The sequence below is a fragment of the Fringilla coelebs genome (genome assembly GCF_963513975.1).
Source record: "Fringilla coelebs genome assembly, chromosome: 1".
NCBI classification, from domain to species: domain Eukaryota; kingdom Metazoa; phylum Chordata; class Aves; order Passeriformes; family Fringillidae; genus Fringilla; species Fringilla coelebs.
In genome coordinates this window covers 110,853,061-110,873,910 of record NC_140028.1, presented here as the reverse complement: position 1 = coordinate 110,873,910, position 20,850 = coordinate 110,853,061, and the positions used below count along the sequence as shown (strand labels likewise).

Here is a 20,850-nt window from a genome sequence, read left to right as displayed (position 1 = left end):
ACCCTTTCAGGAACACAACTGAAACTTAATTGAAACATACCTTTCGAACAGCATTGACACCAAAATTGTTAAAACATCAGCCATTAAAAAATATTGATAAAACTTTATTAAATAGTACGTATTACCATGTATCTCTTTTGAAGCTGATGACTAAAAATTGTCTTAGTAAATTAGTAGAGACTGTCTCTGCTTGTTTTTAAATGGAGTATGCAGAGCTCTAGACATCTAGAAACCAATATATTTGTTCACATGTAGAGCTTGAATTCATCCATATTGCAAAATTTACATTTTTACTGCTATTACCTTTGCTGATATCACAAGGAGCCAAGGAGGACCTACACATTTCTACAGGTGCCTTACTATTCAGCAGCCAGGAAGCATGTGTGTATGTGATTACACACTTATTAAATGTTACTGACTTCATTTACTAAATCTTTAGGACTTCTGTCACATCTGTTTTTCTCCCTTTCCATTTCCTTCTGGCTGTTTCTTACTATGCTTTCCTCCTCTTCACACTCATTTTCCTTAAAATATGTTTTCTCTAGACCAGGATTTTCTATGACTCCTCCTGCCCTCCCATCATCTCATTTCATTTTCTGCTGCAGAGCAGGCACTGGAGGAAGGAGGAAGAGAGAAATAGTTTAAACTATCTGACACAAGTAATATGGATAGCCTTCTTATATGGGGTTAATGTCCTTGGGAGAAGTCTACAGTAGAATGGAAGGAAAGCTATTGTGCACAGGAAGTGCTTTTCTCATGTAGCTCAGTGACTGAGCTTTGCAAACTGGTATTGACTGCAAGCAAAACCTGTCTTTCCCAGTCCATCCGAAGCACTAGGAGAGCCAGCAGTTTCTTTGACATTAGTTTTTAGTATTCTGGCTGCCACAAGAGGAATACTCTTGATTCTGTAGGGATCATTCTTGGATGACCTGGTCAGCCATTCACTACTGCTCGAAAGTTGAGGCAGAAAGACACTCTGAAGGAAAGATTATTCTTAAGTGCTCAGAGCTCCCAACAGAAGGAGGAACATCATTCAGTTGTCACTGCAGATGCTTATTTTGCCACTCAGCGTTCACCACTGAGGGGCAGTCAGCAGATTGAGCAAGGCACAGCTGAAGCCATTAGCTAAGCTCATCTATGAAGATTGTGCTTTCACAGCCAGAAGTGGAAACTTACTACACTCAGCAGGGTAGTGAAGAAGCAGTGGGTTCCTGACTAGAAAGATTTCATTTTGCTCTAGTATAAGCCACCTCCTCTGGATCAAATTTAAAAGGGTAGATATTTAACATCCAATATTTTAACTTGTACCTCAGCTAAGCAGTTTTCAGGATTCACAACACCACAAAGTTGAGCATGTGAATAACTTAAATCCAAATTCCCTTCTATGCTGCTGAAAAGACCCAATACCCTTGTGCTAATCAAACAAGCACAGGTGGTAACAATTACCCCAAACACCACTGCACCACTCATGGGGTAATACCTAGAACTTAAGCAAGCCACAAATACCTTCCAGGCCACAATATACAAAAACTAAACCTCTCCAAAGCAAGCTAACAAGCTGCAACAAATGTGACACTTTATCAAATACTGACAAAGTGCTTGATGAATTGCTGGGTTGGGGAGCGTGGTGATGTTTACCGGCATCTCACTCTTCAGCCCTTGCAACACGGCAGCCCTTTACAATTTCCTACTCCAAGTCCAAGTGTTATCCTTGTTCTCCCCATCCCTCTCACATTGCTCAGTGTTGGTCCAGGATTGAGACAGCTATGTACAAACAGATATCCATAATGAAAGACTTCCTGCACACACACTGCCTACAGTCTTTGGCGTTCCCTCTTCTTAAAACACAAAAGTAAAGGGGAGGGAGCTTGCAAAACACAAAGGGAAAGTCACACAAGAAAAATATTTGCAGAATTAGGCCTAAGTGGCAATACTTGTGTAGCAACACCAGGCTGAGATGGAAGGAGATGGCTGCAGAAGTTTCCTTGTTTCTTAGCTAACCCACATTTGAAGAACTGGATTTAAATTTTTGTGGGACATTCTGAGCTTAGTAAATTCTGAGAAATAGCTAGATGCTTCCTGTTCAGAGAGATGACAATCGGGTCTATGGTAGAGAAAAAACACTTCTGGTAAGACAAAGATAGAACTGAAACAGTAGTGATAGAAATACATTGAAGTGAGCAGGAGTAAAAAAGTCTGTGTTGTGTAGTCATAGTTTAACTAAATAGAATTGTATCCAGGTAGCTAATTAATACAGAAGGCAGAAGGATTTGCACACTGAAGAAAACTGTAGAGAGATTTAGCTTCAGTGACCATATGATAGAGGGTGCCAGTACAAGTTTTGGTTCTGAATAAAACTCAAAACTTAAATCCCAAGTATAAAATAACACAGGTTTGATACAATGTCCAATTAAAGTATGTTGCTTGCAGACAAAGTCAAGTTCGTACCTCAGGGCTCCCAGTGAACAGCTACACTTTGCAAAAAAAGGCCATGTAGTCAGAGAAATAAAGCTCCTCGCTTCCAAGCATCCACATCCATAGCCATTCCTGTGCTATTGTTATCAGTGTACCAGCTTTCACAGTCCATATTTACACTGCTGACAGAGAGTGTTGGGGTGAAATAGGTATTCATACCAGATAAATTCTATTAGCCCAACTGGCCATGAAATGTCCTGTCCTCCCATCTTGAGATTTATTGCTAGTGACTATGCCTTTCCAGAGTAATTCAATATTTGCCCTCAATACAATTATCTGACTGACTCTAAAATTTCTGCTTCTTTCCAATGTCTGTTTAATCAGCCTCCTTGCAGTTTAAGATGCCTTTAGACATTAAATAATCTCAAGATAGCTAAATTACTTTCTCCTGTTGCACTGACTACTAGAGATAAGTTCCATTCACCACATTTGTAAGCACTATGTCTTTAAATTGCCAAATTTTAGTCTAGGTATGGGCCAAAGAGCTGCACCTGTTCATAAATGAACCACAAATAAACAGTCTTGTCCTCCAGAACATGATGTAAAAAGAATTTTTTGCCAGCCTTTACCCATCTCATACGAAGGCCCCACTTCAAGTGAACCGACATATTTGTTTTTTGAATGACCCAAGGGGTACCTTGTTCTTGAAGAGTCTTCCTTGGCATGATGTATTTTGTCCGGAGGCTTACCCGCTCCTGTCAGAAGCGTTGCTTCTGGGAGACAATACTTTAAATCTTGTCTTCTCAGAAGGTGATCAGGTGAAAAAGTCTTGAATGCAGCCATAGCAAACTTGTTCCCCACCTGAAATCCCACCACAAACGGTGTAACCCTAGCACATGCTGCCTGAAACAAAGCTGCTCACTGCAGCACACGGAATAAGGAAGCTGCCTTCAGGCTGTTTTCTTGGGTTTTCATCAGTATTACGTGACCTCTCGGGTTATTGAGTGCTAATCTTGAATGTCAGGAGTTAAAAGCAGCATGTAAAGGGGCAAACCCACAAGAAACAAAACAGCAGCAAAACAAGATACCTTAGGAAACAGCGTAAAGAAAGGATCACTTGGGGAATACATCCTCCTTGGCTCCATCAGGGAAGAATGATTTACACTTCTCAAGGCTGACTTTACCATCAAAAAAGATCTTGCACCACAAGTATGCTACAAAAGGAGGAGTGGTTGATTAAATGGCCAGAGGCAACCAGATTGTATTGCTGACAGAGTCTGCTGCATTTAGAGAGGATCCTTTCTTACAGAGAGCTGGAGATAGAGCTGGGATGAAAGTAACTTATAGAAGCAGACAAGAAAGGAGTGTGGGATCCACACATACAGATCTTTTATCATTTTTGTTTGTTCAGGAGTAAAAAAAGCAAAATATTTAAGTGCTGCTTATGCATATCCACCAATCTATAGCAGTACTAAAAAACTGCTATGACAGATGAAAAATCAACTTAGGTCTATTAAAAACTTGGGACTGCAGGCCAGAAATCCAGGTGGGTGAAAGGTGGGTGAACCATACAGTTTCTGCTTAAGCAACAGGCAGGGTTACCATGCAGAGTACACTCAAGAAAAATGACAGACCTGAATTCCAGCTTGCCTTGCATAGCAAATAACTTCTTTACCAAAGGTAAAAAACCACCAAAACCCAAAACCAAACATAAACCCAAACACACAAAAAACCCCCAAAACAAAAACAAACAAAAAACAAAAACCCAACCACTCAACCAACTAACCAAAACAACAACAACACCAAAAAAAACCAACCCAACCCCACCAAGGCATATAACCCCCAAAATATTTTATCTATAAAAGCTTCTTCTGGTAGTAAATCACTTGGGTATCTGAGTTAATGATTTCATGAAGAAAAGCTGTGGCCAGGGGAAGGGTGAAGAATTCCTTCCAAATACAGTGCAAAAACAGGTCCCTCACCGTAACGTTACAGTCAAAAGGAATATTTCACTCAGATGCTGTCCGTTAAAATGAGCAACTCTTGCAACTCAAGACTGGATGCTACCACCCACAATGTTCTTAAAAACTTAGCAGGTAAGGCAGAGCACGGATGTGGCAGAGGAAACAACAGAAGATGACTGTGTGATCAAGCTGAAGGAAAGATCTAAGTTGGATAAGATCTCACAAGTGCAGGATGTTGATGTGGCCATTCAAAAAGATCCCCACTGAGTTTAGGAAATCCCTTTTGCTTTGTCAGCTTCTTTAAGTGACTAAAATTATTTTATCCCTAGTGCAACAGAAGACCTCTCAAAAGATTGCAGAGAAGAGTTTCCCAAATGACGAGTCTTCAACCGTTCACCATCACTGCAACTACAGCCAGAAGCCAGAGAAATTGCATTGCAAAGATTTTCAAATAAGATGTTTCATTCTTCATGGTCTGCAATGAACTAGGAGTGTGATGGGGACAGGCTGGCCGAATGAAATGTGTGAGAACCCTCACATGACAGAAGGCAGATAAAACAAGCACATTAGAAAGCTTCACAGAAGGAAAGGGTAGGGCAGTAAATGTCCCTGAACAACAGAGGCAGAGAGAGGGGATGAAGAGAAGCAGCTCAGATGAAGTTATCTATCCTGTTAGTCTGGGCAATATGGGTTACTTCAATGGTGACTTGTTCTGAAGCTGGATGAAGGATTTGATTCCATGTTTTGTTCACTTTGTCCTTTTTCAGCTTCCTATTCCAGGCTTCCTATAGGTGCCCTAAGCACAATGAGTTTTGCCAAATCTTTTTTCCAGTCTTTTAACATTGGCCAAGTAACTGACTCATTGCAAGCAGAGGAGTTTGGTTTGATCTGATGCAAAATGAGTGCACAGGGAGATGGCATGAAAGATGAAACAATGAGCCTAAGGTAAAACAGGAGGGGGGGGAGAAAAAGCAGGTGTGTGTGACTAAGACACTATTCTTAGGGAAGATAGGATGCATTACCAAGCAACAGACAATGAAAACACTGGTGCCAAAACCTAGTGTGCATGAAGTCTGGCTTTTTAACCCCAGTGCCAGGTGCTAGGCCTAGAAGGTACTTTTTCCAGCAGGCTCCAGATCAGCCTTCTCCCGATTAATACAATGTCTGGTGTTAACACGCATACATGGGACAAGGATATAAATCACTGCATAATTTTTACTTGTCTGTCTTTTCTGTTTGCAGCAGACAGCTTTTTACAAGCTATTCCTATTTTAAATGCAATTATCCCTGTGATATAGATGAAATGCAAAACATGTCTGAATGCAAAGGTTCTGATAACATCAGATATTGAGTCAGAGTTTTCAAAGTTATCTCAGTTTTTCTACTCTACACTAACCCATTATCCAGTATTATAATTTATTGCAGCAAGCATAGAGATACAGTATTTCTGGTGCTAACAGGTATCTACAGGTTATTACTATCCCAGTGAGATACTGAGTACATAGGTATTGAATTGCAAGAGGATGGAAACCCCCCCCCCCCCCAAAAAAAATCAACAAACCTTCCTTTAAATTTTAAAGTGACTAAGTGAAATAAAAACTAAGCACAATTCCAACAGTACTCAGCAATCATGATCATTCACAAACAATAATACAAAAAGATTAACATGGAAGATGTGTTTAAAAAACCAAACATCCCCAAAGACACTTCTCCAGTATTTGTTCCAAGTTACATGCCCATAATCTGGCAGTATATTTCTACAGCCATTTCAAGTTTTGTTTTTCTCCTTGTTTTTTCAATTTAGAGGCTATCAAAACTACTGAATGCCATTATGACATCATTTCAACTAATAAAGCCATAGATTAAAATAGACTTCCTTGGAACTGGGAGAAGAAAAAAGTTAAGTGTTAACCAAACACTTCTTCCACCTCTTCATTCAAAACAAATAAACATTATTTATGGGCTAAAAATTAACAGTGAATAGTACATTCTTGCTTAGCTACACCGGGGCTATCAAACACCTAACAATACACATGAATAGTACTTAATTAAACTTCACACAAGGAAGGAGGGCATGTGGAATATGGTCAAAATTATGAAAATCTGATAAGGCTTCAAATTACAGATAGCTGGTAGTGCAGGGTTAAAATGGAAGTTGAGGTTTTTATGAGGAAGTTTTAACAAGGTTTCATGAATGTTAATATAATTCAGCACTAAACACCAGTGAAGTTTCTCATGTTTCATTTGTGTGTTAGAACTTGGCGTTATTGCTGAAGCTGAGCGTATCTGCAGCCACGTGAGACAAAGTTATGCAAACTTGGGGGAGCAAAGAGGTTCCCCCAGGGAGGACAGAATAGGCAAGTCTAGTATTTTGTACCTATGTCAGTAGGGGTTTTACATCCTGTTCCAGAATCACTGGATTTTGTTAAAAATACTAGAACTAGACGAGAAACTGGTAATCTTTCCCCTGTGTAAGCAGTGATAAGAATCCCCAGTTTAGAAGTGAGAGTACTCTATATCACACTAGCAGTGTTCTCACCCAGCTTGTTTCTGAAGAGTTTGCCTTGTTTTGTCACTGGAATCCCCTACAAAAGTTGGACTGACTTCTTCTGTGCATTGAAAGGCTGAGTCTGCAGCTCAGAAGCACAGGACTATTCAGGTAATCAAAGGGCAGCAGGTTTTAAAGCAAGATTTTAATCTGAAGAAAAAAAATAAATTGCAAATGACATTTCAAGCAGTAGTTTCAAATTGATCTGCCTTTGGGGCAGTTTCTGAGCCAGAAGGAGTAGCTCTTAATCTTTTATACTTCTTTAGAGGGAAAAAAAAAAAAAGAAAAAGGGAGAAACTCTTGATCTGCAAATAATCGGAACTAGATCCTGCAAAACAGTGAGAAATTTAGGGAAAGAAATACCATGAAATTCCTACACAGATCACTCATCTCAATGAGATGTACTCTGGTATTTATTTTTTAATACCTAATGATTTCAAGTAGTATTATTTCAAAATCCAGCAAATTAAATACATTTTCTACGATTAGAAAAGGGATATTTTCAAGGTTTTGTCTCTACAGGGCAACTAAGAAAAAAAATTAAAAAGGGCAGACTACTGCTAGAAAATGAATAAAATCTTAAGGTTTTAGAGGTATCAGCTTAAAAGACTGCAGAATTACCACAGAAAACTAGCAAAACCAGGAGCATTATTTCCCCTGGAGCTAAGTTCGCAGCAGTCACAAGACTGCAGCAGTTGCAGACGCGATTTATGACATCCTCTGAATGACCTCTCGGAGCTAAGACTGATTAAGCGGCAGGCATGGAAGGTAGCTCCTGTCTGCCCGCATCATCACATGGTGCGCGCTCGCAGCGCGGCGGGCAGAGCCGTCCCCGGGCTCTGCTGCGGGCGGCCCTGCGCTGCCATTATGTAAGGGAGCACCGCGGCTGGCCGTCCCCTCCCCGTGCCACCCGCACATCGTCCTTGCGGCGCTGCTTCGCAGGTGAGGCTGTCGTTTTCTAGGACAAGAATTGCCATTTGACTTCGGCAGCGCTGTCAGCGCGACAGCGAGGTAACAGCGGTGTCTGAGGTTAAGGAGTGGCATATAAGCAAAAGAAATAACTTGAGCTATTCAGGACATGAATGATCCCATTTTCTCTGTTTCTTCCAGAAACAAGTGAGCTTGTTCTGTAGCTGCCAAAAGCTTCACTGTATTTATCCAAAATATCCCCATGGCACAGGTATGCATTTAAATAAAGGCAATTCCAGTGTATTGAGAAAAAATGTTGTCCTGCTCTCAAGAACTGAAGTATGAGATGACATTGAAGCTATTTTGCCACAGCCTTGTCACAGGAAGTTCAGTCTAGCAGATTTAGGCCTGGCTGAAGGGAAAGTATGCAGAAAATACTTCTCCCCAAAGGTTTGTTAAAAGAGTAAGTCACATGCACAACAAATCAGAGAAAATATTAAGATATTAATAGGTGTGATCTCTGCAGTGTGTGCTTCTCAGCAGGATCCAAGCATGTTCATTTTAGTTCATTACAGTAGAAAGAATATCCAGCATCATCTGTTGAGCACCTCCAACCTGAACCATGAAAGTGAGCAGTCATCGCTTCTTTACAAATCTATATCCCACATTTCTCTTGCATGTAAAGTAAAACAATAGGCAATATTGATACTTCAACCACCACCACTACATCTCCATGAGTATATCTCACAGAGATAAATGGGGCAGTCTGCAGTTCTGGGAATTGCTGCTCCAGACATTCAAAGTACTTCCCTGTCAGTTACACTGTGTTCTCATTTGATGAGCTTTCTTCACAGCCACACCAATACAAACACACAGCTTACTTTTCTGGCTCCGTAGCAAAGGTTTGACAGTTTGTGGGTGTGGATGAAAGATAAGAGACTGCAGCTTCTAAAAGTGCTGCAACTCCACAATGTAAGAGACTGACCCAGTTCATCCAGTGACTGAGGCTGGAATGGGGTCACTGAAGCAGGTCCCACCTCCTCCCTTTAGGAGGCAGGCACAGGTTGCACAAGATGAACTAGAGTGTGGTCTTATTTAGTGACATTTATCAGCATTACTCTTCAAGATGAACAACCTCCTTTCCCAACAAACTTGAAACATAACAGGCTGCTTTTGCAGTGGTGCTCTTCTGGGAGGTACCAAAAACTGTTGAAGGAGAGATTTGGGATGGCGGGGAGGAAATACAACTTTATTGAACAAAGGGACGAAGAAATTAAGTTTGCCACTGTTCCTCTTAGCAAACTTGTCTGGTTTGGACAAGTAGCTACCTTTGGCCTAGACTGGTGAACATCAGTAAAAGCCTACTCTTGTCCAAACATTACCAACAATTCTTAAAGGGAGAAAGTACAAACCAGTCAATATATTTTAATCAAACATTACTTAATACACAATTTCTCTTCTCTCCTCAAATTTAACAATTATTTGCAAGACAAGTTATGAGAACTCTGGGCCAGTATTATATTAATTCACAGAAGAACGTCTGTGCAAATGTCTAAGATGAAAATTTAATTTACTATAATAATGTCCTACTGTCACCACATTAAAAAAAATTTCGAAGTTAAACAGTTCTTTATATTTTCAAGAACTACTGAAGAAAACAGTTTTATAGCATTGGGGAAACTCAATGAACCTCCTTTATACTCTGGAGGATGTTCATGAGAACACAAGATCAAAAGAAAGAGTAAATACCACTATTATAACTGCAAGCAGGGAATAAGTGTCTTTTTACATGTTCTGTTAAGCTACCTTTTAAAGTATGCTCTTCTGCCTCTCCAGCATCCCTGAGGACAGAGCACAGAACCACCTAGGGCAGAGTAAGAGACTAGAAACTTTTAGCCAGGAATCTTGTTAAACTTTAAAAATCACAGAATTGAGAAATTCTATGGAGAATTTTACACCTCGGGTAAAGTGGAATGAAATAACTGATCTGCCTTAGCATTATTTTGTACTGCTCTGCTAAAAGTCTAGTCCTATTAAAGGATGAGGACAAGGAGGAAGGCTTAAGCTTTTCCAGGCAGACTGGCAAGATGCCCTTTTGCAAGGTCTTTCAAGGTATGATCTCAGGAATTCTGGCAGAGAAATTAACTTGAAGTTAATAATCCTTTTCATTCCTGAAGTTTTGAGTGCATCAGTCAAAACAGTTGAGAGCATCAGCCCTGCTGAATACTCTCCCTTGGTGCACAGAAGTGACCAAGCAAATCAAGTCACTGCAGTGGGCAGGACTACCAGAATCATGCATTTTGGTGCTTCAAACATTAGGTTAAGGTGCACTGTTTTTCTTTCCTTTTACTGAGCAATATGAACTCAAGTTCTGGCCTAAGTATCTTGCCCCAAAGACAGGGAAACGGGCAGCAATCAACAAAGGTTGTAACTTTAATTGACTTAAAAATTAGGTCAGCCCCATTCACAAAGAATGTTTCCAAAATATTTTTTTAAAATCCTTTAGGTGACTCATGCCAGTATTTAAGTCTCTGCTCTTGAACAAAATGCATGTTATGGCCATCATTTCAATGCTGACAACTCCTCTAGAAGGATTATTGCTTACACAGATTCCAGTTCAAGATTCTGCTCACATACAGGCCTCAGCATATGGCAGTCCCAGCAAGAAATGCTTTCCTCTCAGGACAAAACTTGACACAACACCTCAAACCAATTTAGAATGAAAATCAGTGTGTTTAAATCACAACAAAACCCTGCTTTGCCTCCTTGCTCATCTGAATCAATTGCACTGTTGTGGCCCAAGTCAGTTTGAGATCAGCTCAGTTGGTCAGAGCATTGTGCTAATAACACCAAGGTTGTGGCTTCTATCCCTGTGTGGTTCATGCACTGAGGAGCTGGATTTAAGGATCCTTGTGTGTGCCTTCCAACTCAGAATATCCTGTGATTCTGTGAATTTGGTTAGACAGCATGGAAACAGTCCACTATTTGTACCTGCTGATACAAACACCCCAGAAAACAAAGTACATTGCCAGAGAGGAAAAGCACATTGAGTTCCACTCCTGTTTTTCCTTCTGGTACACATACCTTCATTTTTAATATTCTGTCTATAAAAGTTTTCCACATAGTAATTCTCCATTTCAAAGAAATTGGGTAAACTCTTAATATAAAATAATAACTGTAATCCCTGCTATCTATGATGTTGGATCTCCTGCTGTTTTTTAATATGGTAGGTCTAAAAAATTCACTTATTGAAATTTAAATAGAAAAATGACAAAGTCCTTACTTAAGTGAGGAAAAAACCTTCAGCAGTTCATGTACTGGATGACTCGACATTGCTCCTCTCTGAACTACACTAGTGAAAGCTTTTCCCCTTAAAATGAACCTGAGTAAATATGTTGGCCAACAGTCAGACCCACTGCCACATGTGAATTAAATGCAGAGTAGTCTAAGCAAGAGCAGCACTGATGTCAAAGCAGAACCACCCCTGAGCGAGCATCTTTGAGGAGATCAGCTTAGAAAGTTTCCAGTAGAACACCATTCCAACAGAAAGTGCTGACTTGATGAAACCCAAAATATTCCACAGGAATGTGCTAATTCAATCAAAACTTTTGAAAGAGGACAGGCCGGCTTGCCAGGCCAGCCAACCAGTCTAGTGAGCTGACTGGCTCTCCCCAGCCCTCCAGGGTCACTGGCTGCCCCATCTGGCCAGGTGCCAGGCTGCTATCCCTGCTCTCTGAGGGGCCCTCGAACAATAATAAAAGTAATGGAGTCTTACAAAGTGTGCTGAGAAACAAACAAAAGAATTTAAAAATGAAAACCGGAATTATTTCAGAATCAAGTACAGGATTTCATCAGAAGGTATTGGGTATGTTTGTTGCAAAGCATGTAAAGTCACGGGTCTCTCTTGTATCTCCTCAATTTTTTATAAAACATCTTCCAGTGAAAAAAGCTGTACCAATATTGCAACAACACAATAATTATATTAAAAAAAATCTAAATTTTACCAGGCACCTGTAATCATCAGCAAGGAGTTTAACGTAAGTTGCTTCCAAAGCACTGAGGAAATTTACATAAATGCTGTACCTGACCAAAACACAGGGCTACAATTTAAGCAACACCTTTCACAGAGCACTCCCTAAGTGGGCTCCCTGCTTGTCACCATGACAAATTTGAACAAGACAGTGTAAGGGGCCTCATTTAACACTCTGGAGAAGCTCAAAGGATTAGGTATGGCTACACAATATTTTAGCAGTCTTTCTTTTTTTTTTTTTAAAAAAAAACCCTTGTCAACTAGCTAGTAACCCACTTTCTTCAAAAACTGGCTTTTGGCAACCTGTGGCTAACCAGTGCATGGGACCTACTCTGGCTCCTCAACAACTCAGCAAGAAACAGCATCTGCTAACTGCTAGGAAAGGTTTTTAAAGACAACATCACCAAACACCATGATGTTTTCTGCACAATACCATTCATTTAACCAGCTTTTCTATAAAAATGCCTAGATATTGGTTCATGTGTGAACACTGCAAGTAGTTTAAGGAATCTGGAACAAAGTTCCACAGAAAAAAAGAAAGAGCTCTTTTAGAATTACTAATTCAGTCAGCAATGAGATCTCTGTTGCAGACAAGTCACATGATTTTGAAAGAATAAGGCAACTAAAATGTACTGATATATTTATATGAAAATCAGCACAACTTCCAGCACAGAACTGAGACAATTTTGTGACCACTCTTTCAGAAAACACATGTAAATCAGACAGCTGCCCGAGTTTGCAGTTCACTGACCCTTTCAACTGCCAAATGCAATGCACAAAGGTAGCTCAGAAAGCAATTAGAGATTGGCTGGGAGGACTCATTAATTTATTTAAACTTCAAATCACAGCTAAGCAGTCTTGTAACATTTTTCTGTGGGAGACTGTATGCCTCAGACTCATATTTAAAAAGAAAGGTTTGTCTTCTCAGAATGACAAAATACATACAATTTTCTCCCTGGTGTTTCTTAGAAATAACTAATACATTTACAGTACCATGAGGAAAGACATCTAGAACAGAACTAGACATAAGCACAGTTCAGTCCAACTGCTCAATCTCTAAATACTTCTGCACCTGCAAAGTCTAAGGCTTCCTTCAACTCCTTGCAACACAAAACTGAGAGATAAAGGAAGGTGAGGAGAAAAAAAGGAAGAAAAGAAAAAAGATATTTTACCTTCTAGTGATAACAGGACTGGCAAATATCAGTGACCAACACAAGCAATGATGCCTGGTTGGCTCTATTCTAGTATATATGGCATGAGGCCAAGATAACAATGAGAAAGTAAAGCATAAAGAGATGCCTTCCATTTTGGAAGCAGGCATCAAAAGTTGACAGCAGCATCTTTTTTTCTCTCAAACAAAACTTGAGATGCCCTTGGCCTATGGGAAAAAGGCCAATTCATCACTGATCTCATGATGACAAATAGCAAAACAGATGAGAAAAAAATGCCTGCATATAGACATTCATATGCAGGTCTGGGCCTGAAATCACGGCAGCATTAAGTTACCAATCTGCTAGTTAATTTTTTTCATTAGCTTCATTAAAGGGACTACAACAAAAACACAAAGTAACAACTGAGCACCGCACAACTCAGAAGCCATATCCTCAATTTCTTCATGCTGCAGTAATTCGAATAGCCAGCTACAGGCTATAATTTCAGCTTCAGTCTGTGACTCCAGGAGCTAACCAACTGGAGCCACAAGGATCCATGCACACTTCTCTGAAGTGTTTATGAGAATGAGACCATACTTCTAAGTATCTCTCTCAAACCAGCCTACCTAATTTGATAGTTTCCTTATTTCACACTTACATAACCATTTCCTAGAATCAGTTTCTGAGGCTCACTGTACAGCAGACACACTCCTAAGCCAAGAGATGACAAGCTGCTGTTAACTCCTATTGCGTTGCCCACAACTGCTTCTGTCATGCTGCAGATTATCCAGAGTGGCTTCAGCTGCTACTCACAGGTTTTACTTCTGCTCATCTGCTGACCTAAAAAACTGTGCAAAGGTAACAAGATGGCCCAAAGGAGCTGCAACCAGCAGTGTGTAAGCTGAAACAATGCAAGATGGAAAAAGGAGTCTCAATATGGCACCATTGTGATTCAAACAAACATCATAAATGATACTGAGAGGTTACATTATATAATTACCATATCTTCAAACAAAAGTTAGCTGAGTGCACTCATATGTACATGTAGGAAGCAGCAGGGGAAAAGGATTTCAGTCAGTCAAATTTGTGCACACCCCATCAGATGGATTAGTGCCAGAGCTTGTTCTCTGCCAGTCTGCCTCCTCCTGCTCCACCCTAACTGATCCCAAGTGCATTTTCCTGCCCTGACTGGGGTGACTAGTGTGCTTCTCTTCTCTCCAATGTCCAACATCCCTCAGTACACACCTTATCTTGGAAAACGCTCAGACCTGAATTTAAGAAGGAAAAATAAAGAGGAAAAAAAGCCCTCTTTGTTAGATGAAGTCAACCTTCTCAAATATATGTGTGGTAACACCAGGAAGAAAAAAGAAATATTTATTTTCCTAAGTACTGTGCTTTCAAATGGATTTCACAACTCTAAGCATATGATTTCAAATTATTTTTGCAGCTAAAGGCCAGTAGTATTGGATAGCATTATGGTATCCAAAAAATGAGATGGGCCCAGCCATTCTTAAAGACTTGTTTCAATAAAATGGTCCAGTGCAGAATACCCTAACAGCAAGGTAGCTGGAGGGTCAAAGAGCCCATGACACTACGTAAATAACCTATGTTGAAAGGGACCTCTGGTGGTCTTCTGGTCCAGCCCCTCACTTAAAGCATGACCAAGTTAGACTAAATTGCTCAAGGATGGAGGTTGTACAACCTCTTCAAGCGCCTTGACCACCCCTCCCCATTATGTGACATTTGTACTTAACAATGAATCAGATCTTTCCCTGATGTAACTTGTGAGCACCAACTTTCAGCTTCTTGCTGTTCACCTGCAAAAAAAGCCCAGCTCCCTCTCCTCTCTACAATTTCTTTCTAACTGCATTCTATTCTGACATCTGAAGACTGATGAACAATAATCTCATTGAAGATGCACTGTAAGATTTTCTGCCAAAGCAGGCACTAAAATTTCAGTAAGACTTTCTAATTCCTTGTTTCCTCAAGCCTTTTTTTGTGCTCGCCATAGAACTCAGTGTCAGCCTAAGCCCAGTGATAGAAAGGTTTGATCTCAGTGGCAAAAATCCTGTTTGCCTTGCATTAAAGCTTGCCTAGAAGGAGAGCTTAGTAGTAGGGAAAAAAACCGAGTGCTACTACAGGTGATTCATTTAATATTGGCCAGTTTGATTAAAATAACGAAAACATATAACCAGTCTTTATGAAGTATCATATATGGAATCAAGTGAAAAAGGAGAAGTTCTTTAGTTCCTCCCAGAAAATGTTATTTTCTTGAATATTGTGCAAATGCACAGCATGTCAAGTAACAGTCCTTAATAAAGTCCCTAGGAGACTCCATCAACCCACCTCACTACTTGATGTCATTAGATGAAAGGATGTGTAAGCTACACATATCTCAACTGGACAATAAACACACACTGACCAGTGGTCAAAAAATGGAATAAACACATTCAAATAAGAATAATTTTATATTTGCAGGACACATGGCAAATTATATTGGCATGGAGTATATAAAGACCAAGTTCTTAGGAATTAATTAGAACACAAACTACAGCAAAAAACCCACATAATTTATGAGTCCACCAAACTAGTTACCAGAATATCATATTAAGTAAAGGACTGTTATCACACCAATGTTTAAAATGAATAAATAATTATCAGCTTACTTCTTTCTTACCATTGTAGGTTATCCTTGGTTTTGTCAAACACATCACAAGATGTAAATCCATTTCGTCAGAAGATACAAATTTTGAACATACAGGGCACTTGAATCCTATGGAAAATAAAAATACGTAAGTGTGAGCGTACTCGACCATGTAGCAAATATATATATTCAAGCCAAAAAGCTATTCTGCACATATAAAAATAAAGAAAGAAGAAATCCTGGAGGCTTTTCAGTTTTGACCTGACATTTCTTACATAAATAAGATTCCCTTGATTTAAAAAGATCTCAAAATGGACCTCAAAATTGTTTCTGGAAATCATTATGTTGAAAATTGTAAACATTGACAGCACCTCTGGAACACAAACTTTCTCAACAACTTAAGAACAGTTTAGGGCAGGAGCAAGAGGATCATATGACTCTACTAAAACAGAAATCACAAATGTGTAGAGGACAGAGCCATTAAAATTTGAACTTGTGCAGGATTCCTGAATTAACATGTTCATTTTTACTGGGAATTGTACTGAAACTTTAACCAAGGATCTTGGTTTTACATCTTGTCATACAAGCTGCAGCATCTTTTACCAGTCTGGGACCCTGGGAAAATATTAACTCAGGGGTGTTGCCTCACCTACTGAATCACTAATACTTCCTGTAGCACTGAATTTGTTTGACTGCTCTCATCCTAGCCAAACATGACCTTGTTTAGCTTTTGAGGTCGCTGCCTAAGGCAACATGGGGCAAAGAATAATTAAGACAGTCTGGATTGTGATGCAACTGCATCACAGTCTATGACAAAAGTGCTTAATACCTTAATTTATGTCATTGCCAAAGACAGCAATCTTCCAGTTAAAGGACAAGATCAGCTCGACAACTTTTACAATCCAAAGAAGAGACTGATTGATTTTGATCTGCTGAATAATTAACACACAAATGAGAGACAAAAAAACCACCAGCAGGGATCTTGCATAGTAGTTGTTAAGGAGTACACCTACAGGCAGATTGTCCAATAGGACAACATTCAGCAAAAATATCCAATCTACACCCACTCTCAGCACAAAGGCACAGCATCTTCTCAGATACTGTGAAGAGTAATGATGCAGGCCTGTATAAAAGGTCACTGCACCTTCCACCAGCATTCCCATCTGGGCCTGCTCCCACATGTTTTAGTTTGTTGCCTCTTGCTTTTGTACTTCTAACCTTGGGAGTCCATAATAAAGCAAGTCAGTCAAGGATGACAAGCAACTTGATGCTGCACTTTCAAATAACTGATGCCTGAGAATTTTCATTGTTACTGTTAATTATTATCCAGATGTAGAACTAGCGACTAACCTGAAGCATTAGCACTTGATACAAGTACTGCACTTTCCTTATCAAGAAAGTTATGTATTTTTATGGGCAGCTCAGAGGAAGCAAGTCAAAGAGGACGGCTAGTAACAACCATAAGGAACTCAGGGCAGCGACTGAACATGTGCTAGAAACCACTTCCTGAGATAAAGTACAGTTCTGCTTCTTCCAATTTTCAATTTTAGTCATATCTATTTCTTCTTTGTGTCAATCTTACACTTCAGTTTGAACACTGCTCTTCTCTTCTTGATTTTATTCCTCCTCCCCCAACCCACATTTTTACAAACAACAGAACAATAAGCATAGCACAGCCAAACACGTCTTTTGGAAAAAGCTAGCTGAAAGCATTCATTTACTTGTTGAAAGCTTTATCAGTGACCTTTCAGCCACTGTGTAGCCTCCTTCACACAGGTGTCCTGGGGTGACTTTATGATGCTGACTTGTATCCCCATTTGTCTGTTTAGTCCAGAAATAAGTTTGCACCTTTAAGACTTATTGTGGGAGTGAAAGGGTGTGGAGAGAAGAAGGTAGAGTTTGTTTTCAGAAACTGCACTTGCTCCCCCGCCTCCTGACCCGGACTGTGTTGTCTGCAGAACAGACAGCGACAGAGAGCTCCCCTTTGCTTTTAGTTAGTTTTTGGTTAGCTGAGGCAGTGAAGTTCCCTGGACTGTTTTTTTTCTTTTTCTTGGAACTGTTCAAACCTGCTCTGGACCCAGAAAAGCACCAGGAGCTCACTCACACCTGTGGCCCACCAGGCCCAGGACAATGCCAGAGAGACAGACAACAGACAGAGTGAGCTGAGCTACAGCCCACAAAGAGGACTTCCTGAATTTATCAATCTCTTCAGAGCAGCAAAAGGTTTTGTTGCTTAGTATTGTTCATTTTTTGTGCTGGTGAACACTTTGCCTGTTAAATAAACAGTTTTTTAATTCACTTTTCTCCAAGGAAATGTTTTCCCAAACTAGTTGGGGGAGAGGCTGCTTGAATCTCGTTTCTAGAAGAACCCCTTTAGAGGTTTTCTCCCAAATTTGCCCTAAACCAGGACAGCAGGCTACACCTCAACATGACTAAAATCAAAATTAGTAACTCCGTCTCCAAACACCCAAACCCACCACCCATTACTGTTCTGTTACAAGTTTCTTTAAAAACTGACCCAGGGTAAATTTTCTCTCAATCTTTGTCACCCTACTGCTGCTGATTGCTAGGTTTTGACTAGACTTAAGACCCATGCATTATTCTCATTTACAAGCTTCTGTAAGGCATAATTGACAACATAGTTTGATGTGAAAAAGCCTCTAACTTCCTTACATGCTTCAGACCGAGTCCTGCTCTGACAGAAGGGGGTGTTTGCATTACAGCAAGTTAACTTTTATGTTCATGGATAGTTAAGCACCGAGACAGTTATTAACAAGTTCTCTGGGCTTTCTGGACAGAATTCTTATAGCTTATTCCCTAGAGTCATGAGCACATGTAATTGGGAGTGACAGGGAGCAGGGACAACACCAACAGGTCCTTAGAACTATTGTTAAAGTTAACAGTGTTAAGAAGGTACGTATCCCAGGAATTCTTGGAGGAAATATTTTGATCCAAATAAACTGCTGGGGAGAGCTTGAGTGAATAATAATGATAATTTAATAATAATACTGCTTTTACTTTAAACCATGCTTCAAGATAGCAGTGAAAAATATTTCAGGTTATCCCCCTAGAGTATTCAGATGAATATGCTTTTACCACCATGCACCTGCCCTTAAACCAAGTAAATTATCTGTGTTCTAAAGCACAGATTAGCAGTATAAAGCAATACAGTAAGTATTTTAACAATACATTTTGTTGTGGCTTGTCCTGTGTCAGGGGGATGTGAAGGCAATGTGTAAACAACTACAAACATCCTCCTGACACAGCAAGTCTGGGATACCTGACTGCTGTAGCTCTACTCAGCGTGCAGAACTGAAGAGCCCAAAGAACAGAGGACATCACATTTAACTAAGATTTAAGGAACAACTCAGCTGACCAAAGTAAAAGGTGTGTTTGTGGAAAATATGGTTTTCCAGTGACCACAGTCAGCTGTATGCCAGAGACTAGCATAATAGTAGAAAAAGAGCCTTGGGCTCACAACACTTGCTGAAACATTCTTTAAACACAAGTAAAATCCGATTTCTCATTCCTTCACAATGTTCCACTGCAATCCAGCTCCCGGATTTAGCCATCTTCTCCAAGAGATGCATAGTCTAAGTTTTGTGTGAAGGAAATTACCATCTCCAACTCCTTTTAATAACCTTAAAGAACAATTATTTTGACTATAGACAAAACATTTACTTTATTCTAATTGTATTTGAAAAATATAAATAAGCAAACAATATACACTGTCCACAAGCCAGTTGAAGGTCCTTTAAAAAGTTCATATTTTCCTACCTTTCCTCAAATCAGAAGGCAATAGTTTCATGACCCAGTTTACAATTAAGTACTGGGAAAGAACAAAGACTCCATTGTACCCCTGCCCAGCAGGCTAACAACATTTATAGCCTATGTTTGTTTTTACCATCTTCTCAAGGAACAATTCCAATAACTTAAAGAAAATTTCACATGACTTTAACAATTAGCAACAGGTCAGAAATAATTTGCTCTCTGCATGAGTTGTTTTACTGGGTTTTGTAGATAATTCACAGACATTCGGACAAAAAAGTGGAAAGTTATCAGATGAGCTAGCATCACATGAAGTGTCTTCCAAAAACCTATGAAACTCAATCAACTACTTTCTCACTCTCTTTACAAAGGGAGCACAACAGATAATTTACAGTTCTAAGTAAAAATCCAGCTCTTAGGAAGGCGTTGATTTCACAGCATCACTTATTTTTCTCCCAGATGACAACTATCACCTTTGTATTAGCGTTGTCACTGTCAGCACATCACTGCAAATTCCTTCCTTCTCCCATAGCAGAGAACTCAGGCTGTGACACACCCTAAATCAACTGAAGGACCACCTCTCCCCCCATTCCCTACATACTGAAGTAGAGCACTAAAGAACTTGAGCACCAGAACCAAGCAAGCACACACCTCTAGCTGACTTTTGCAACTGCATCCTTAGGAGAGCAGGGAGCCAAATTCTTACAAGCTCCCACCATCTAGTTTCATAACCCTGAGTGCAATACTGAAAGTAACACTTTACTTAAAACAAAACCAAAATCCTGGAAAAAAATTACAATTACAAGAAACGGAGACAGAACGGAAAGTTGCAGTGGAGCTATTAGAAAATCCCAAGGTGACAGAGAAAATCTGAAATAACTAAACCTGCCTAAGTATCAGGACTTACAGCAGCGGTGAATTCTGTCTCAGTCTCTCTTGAATGTATCACTTTGTTCAAGCTTTGCCATCTTTTGCAAGTGAACCTCCAGTTAGCCAAGAAATCCCATCTTCTCTCACATCCATCTACCAAACTCACACTTTTCCTCTCTGGCAGACTTGGGAACTACCCACAGGGACAGGTTGATGGGTGGCCACTCATTCTATCAGCACCAATTTCAAGCTCTTAGTGATGCCTTACTGTGTTTGCCTTGCTTTGCAAACATCAGGCTGCTTATGTTTGCACATCAGTGCCCAGCAGAGCAAACATAAACATCCAACAAAAAACAAACTCCCGATCGCTTAGATTTTTACGAAATCATGCTGGCACTTATTCTGGAATATCTACTTTGTGGTTCAAATAAAAAAAAAAAAAAACAGAAACTATTAAGAGCTTCCAGACAACACAGTGCAGAGTGTCACAGAATTGCACATAAAGAAACATATTAGACTTGCACAGGAGACTGGATGATCCTTTCAGACAA

The 20,850-nt window shown here is 39.8% G+C and overlaps 1 protein-coding gene across 1 annotated transcript in view; it reads right to left on the bottom strand.

Annotated features, from left to right (window-relative positions):
- The window catches only part of ZNRF2 (zinc and ring finger 2), a 54,869-nt gene that overhangs the window by 7,998 nt on the left and 26,021 nt on the right, over positions 1-20,850 (bottom strand). Inside the window, 1 exon segment of the mRNA XM_084203310.1 lies at positions 15,695-15,790. Within this exon segment, the coding sequence (XP_084059436.1) occupies positions 15,695-15,790 (96 nt within the window).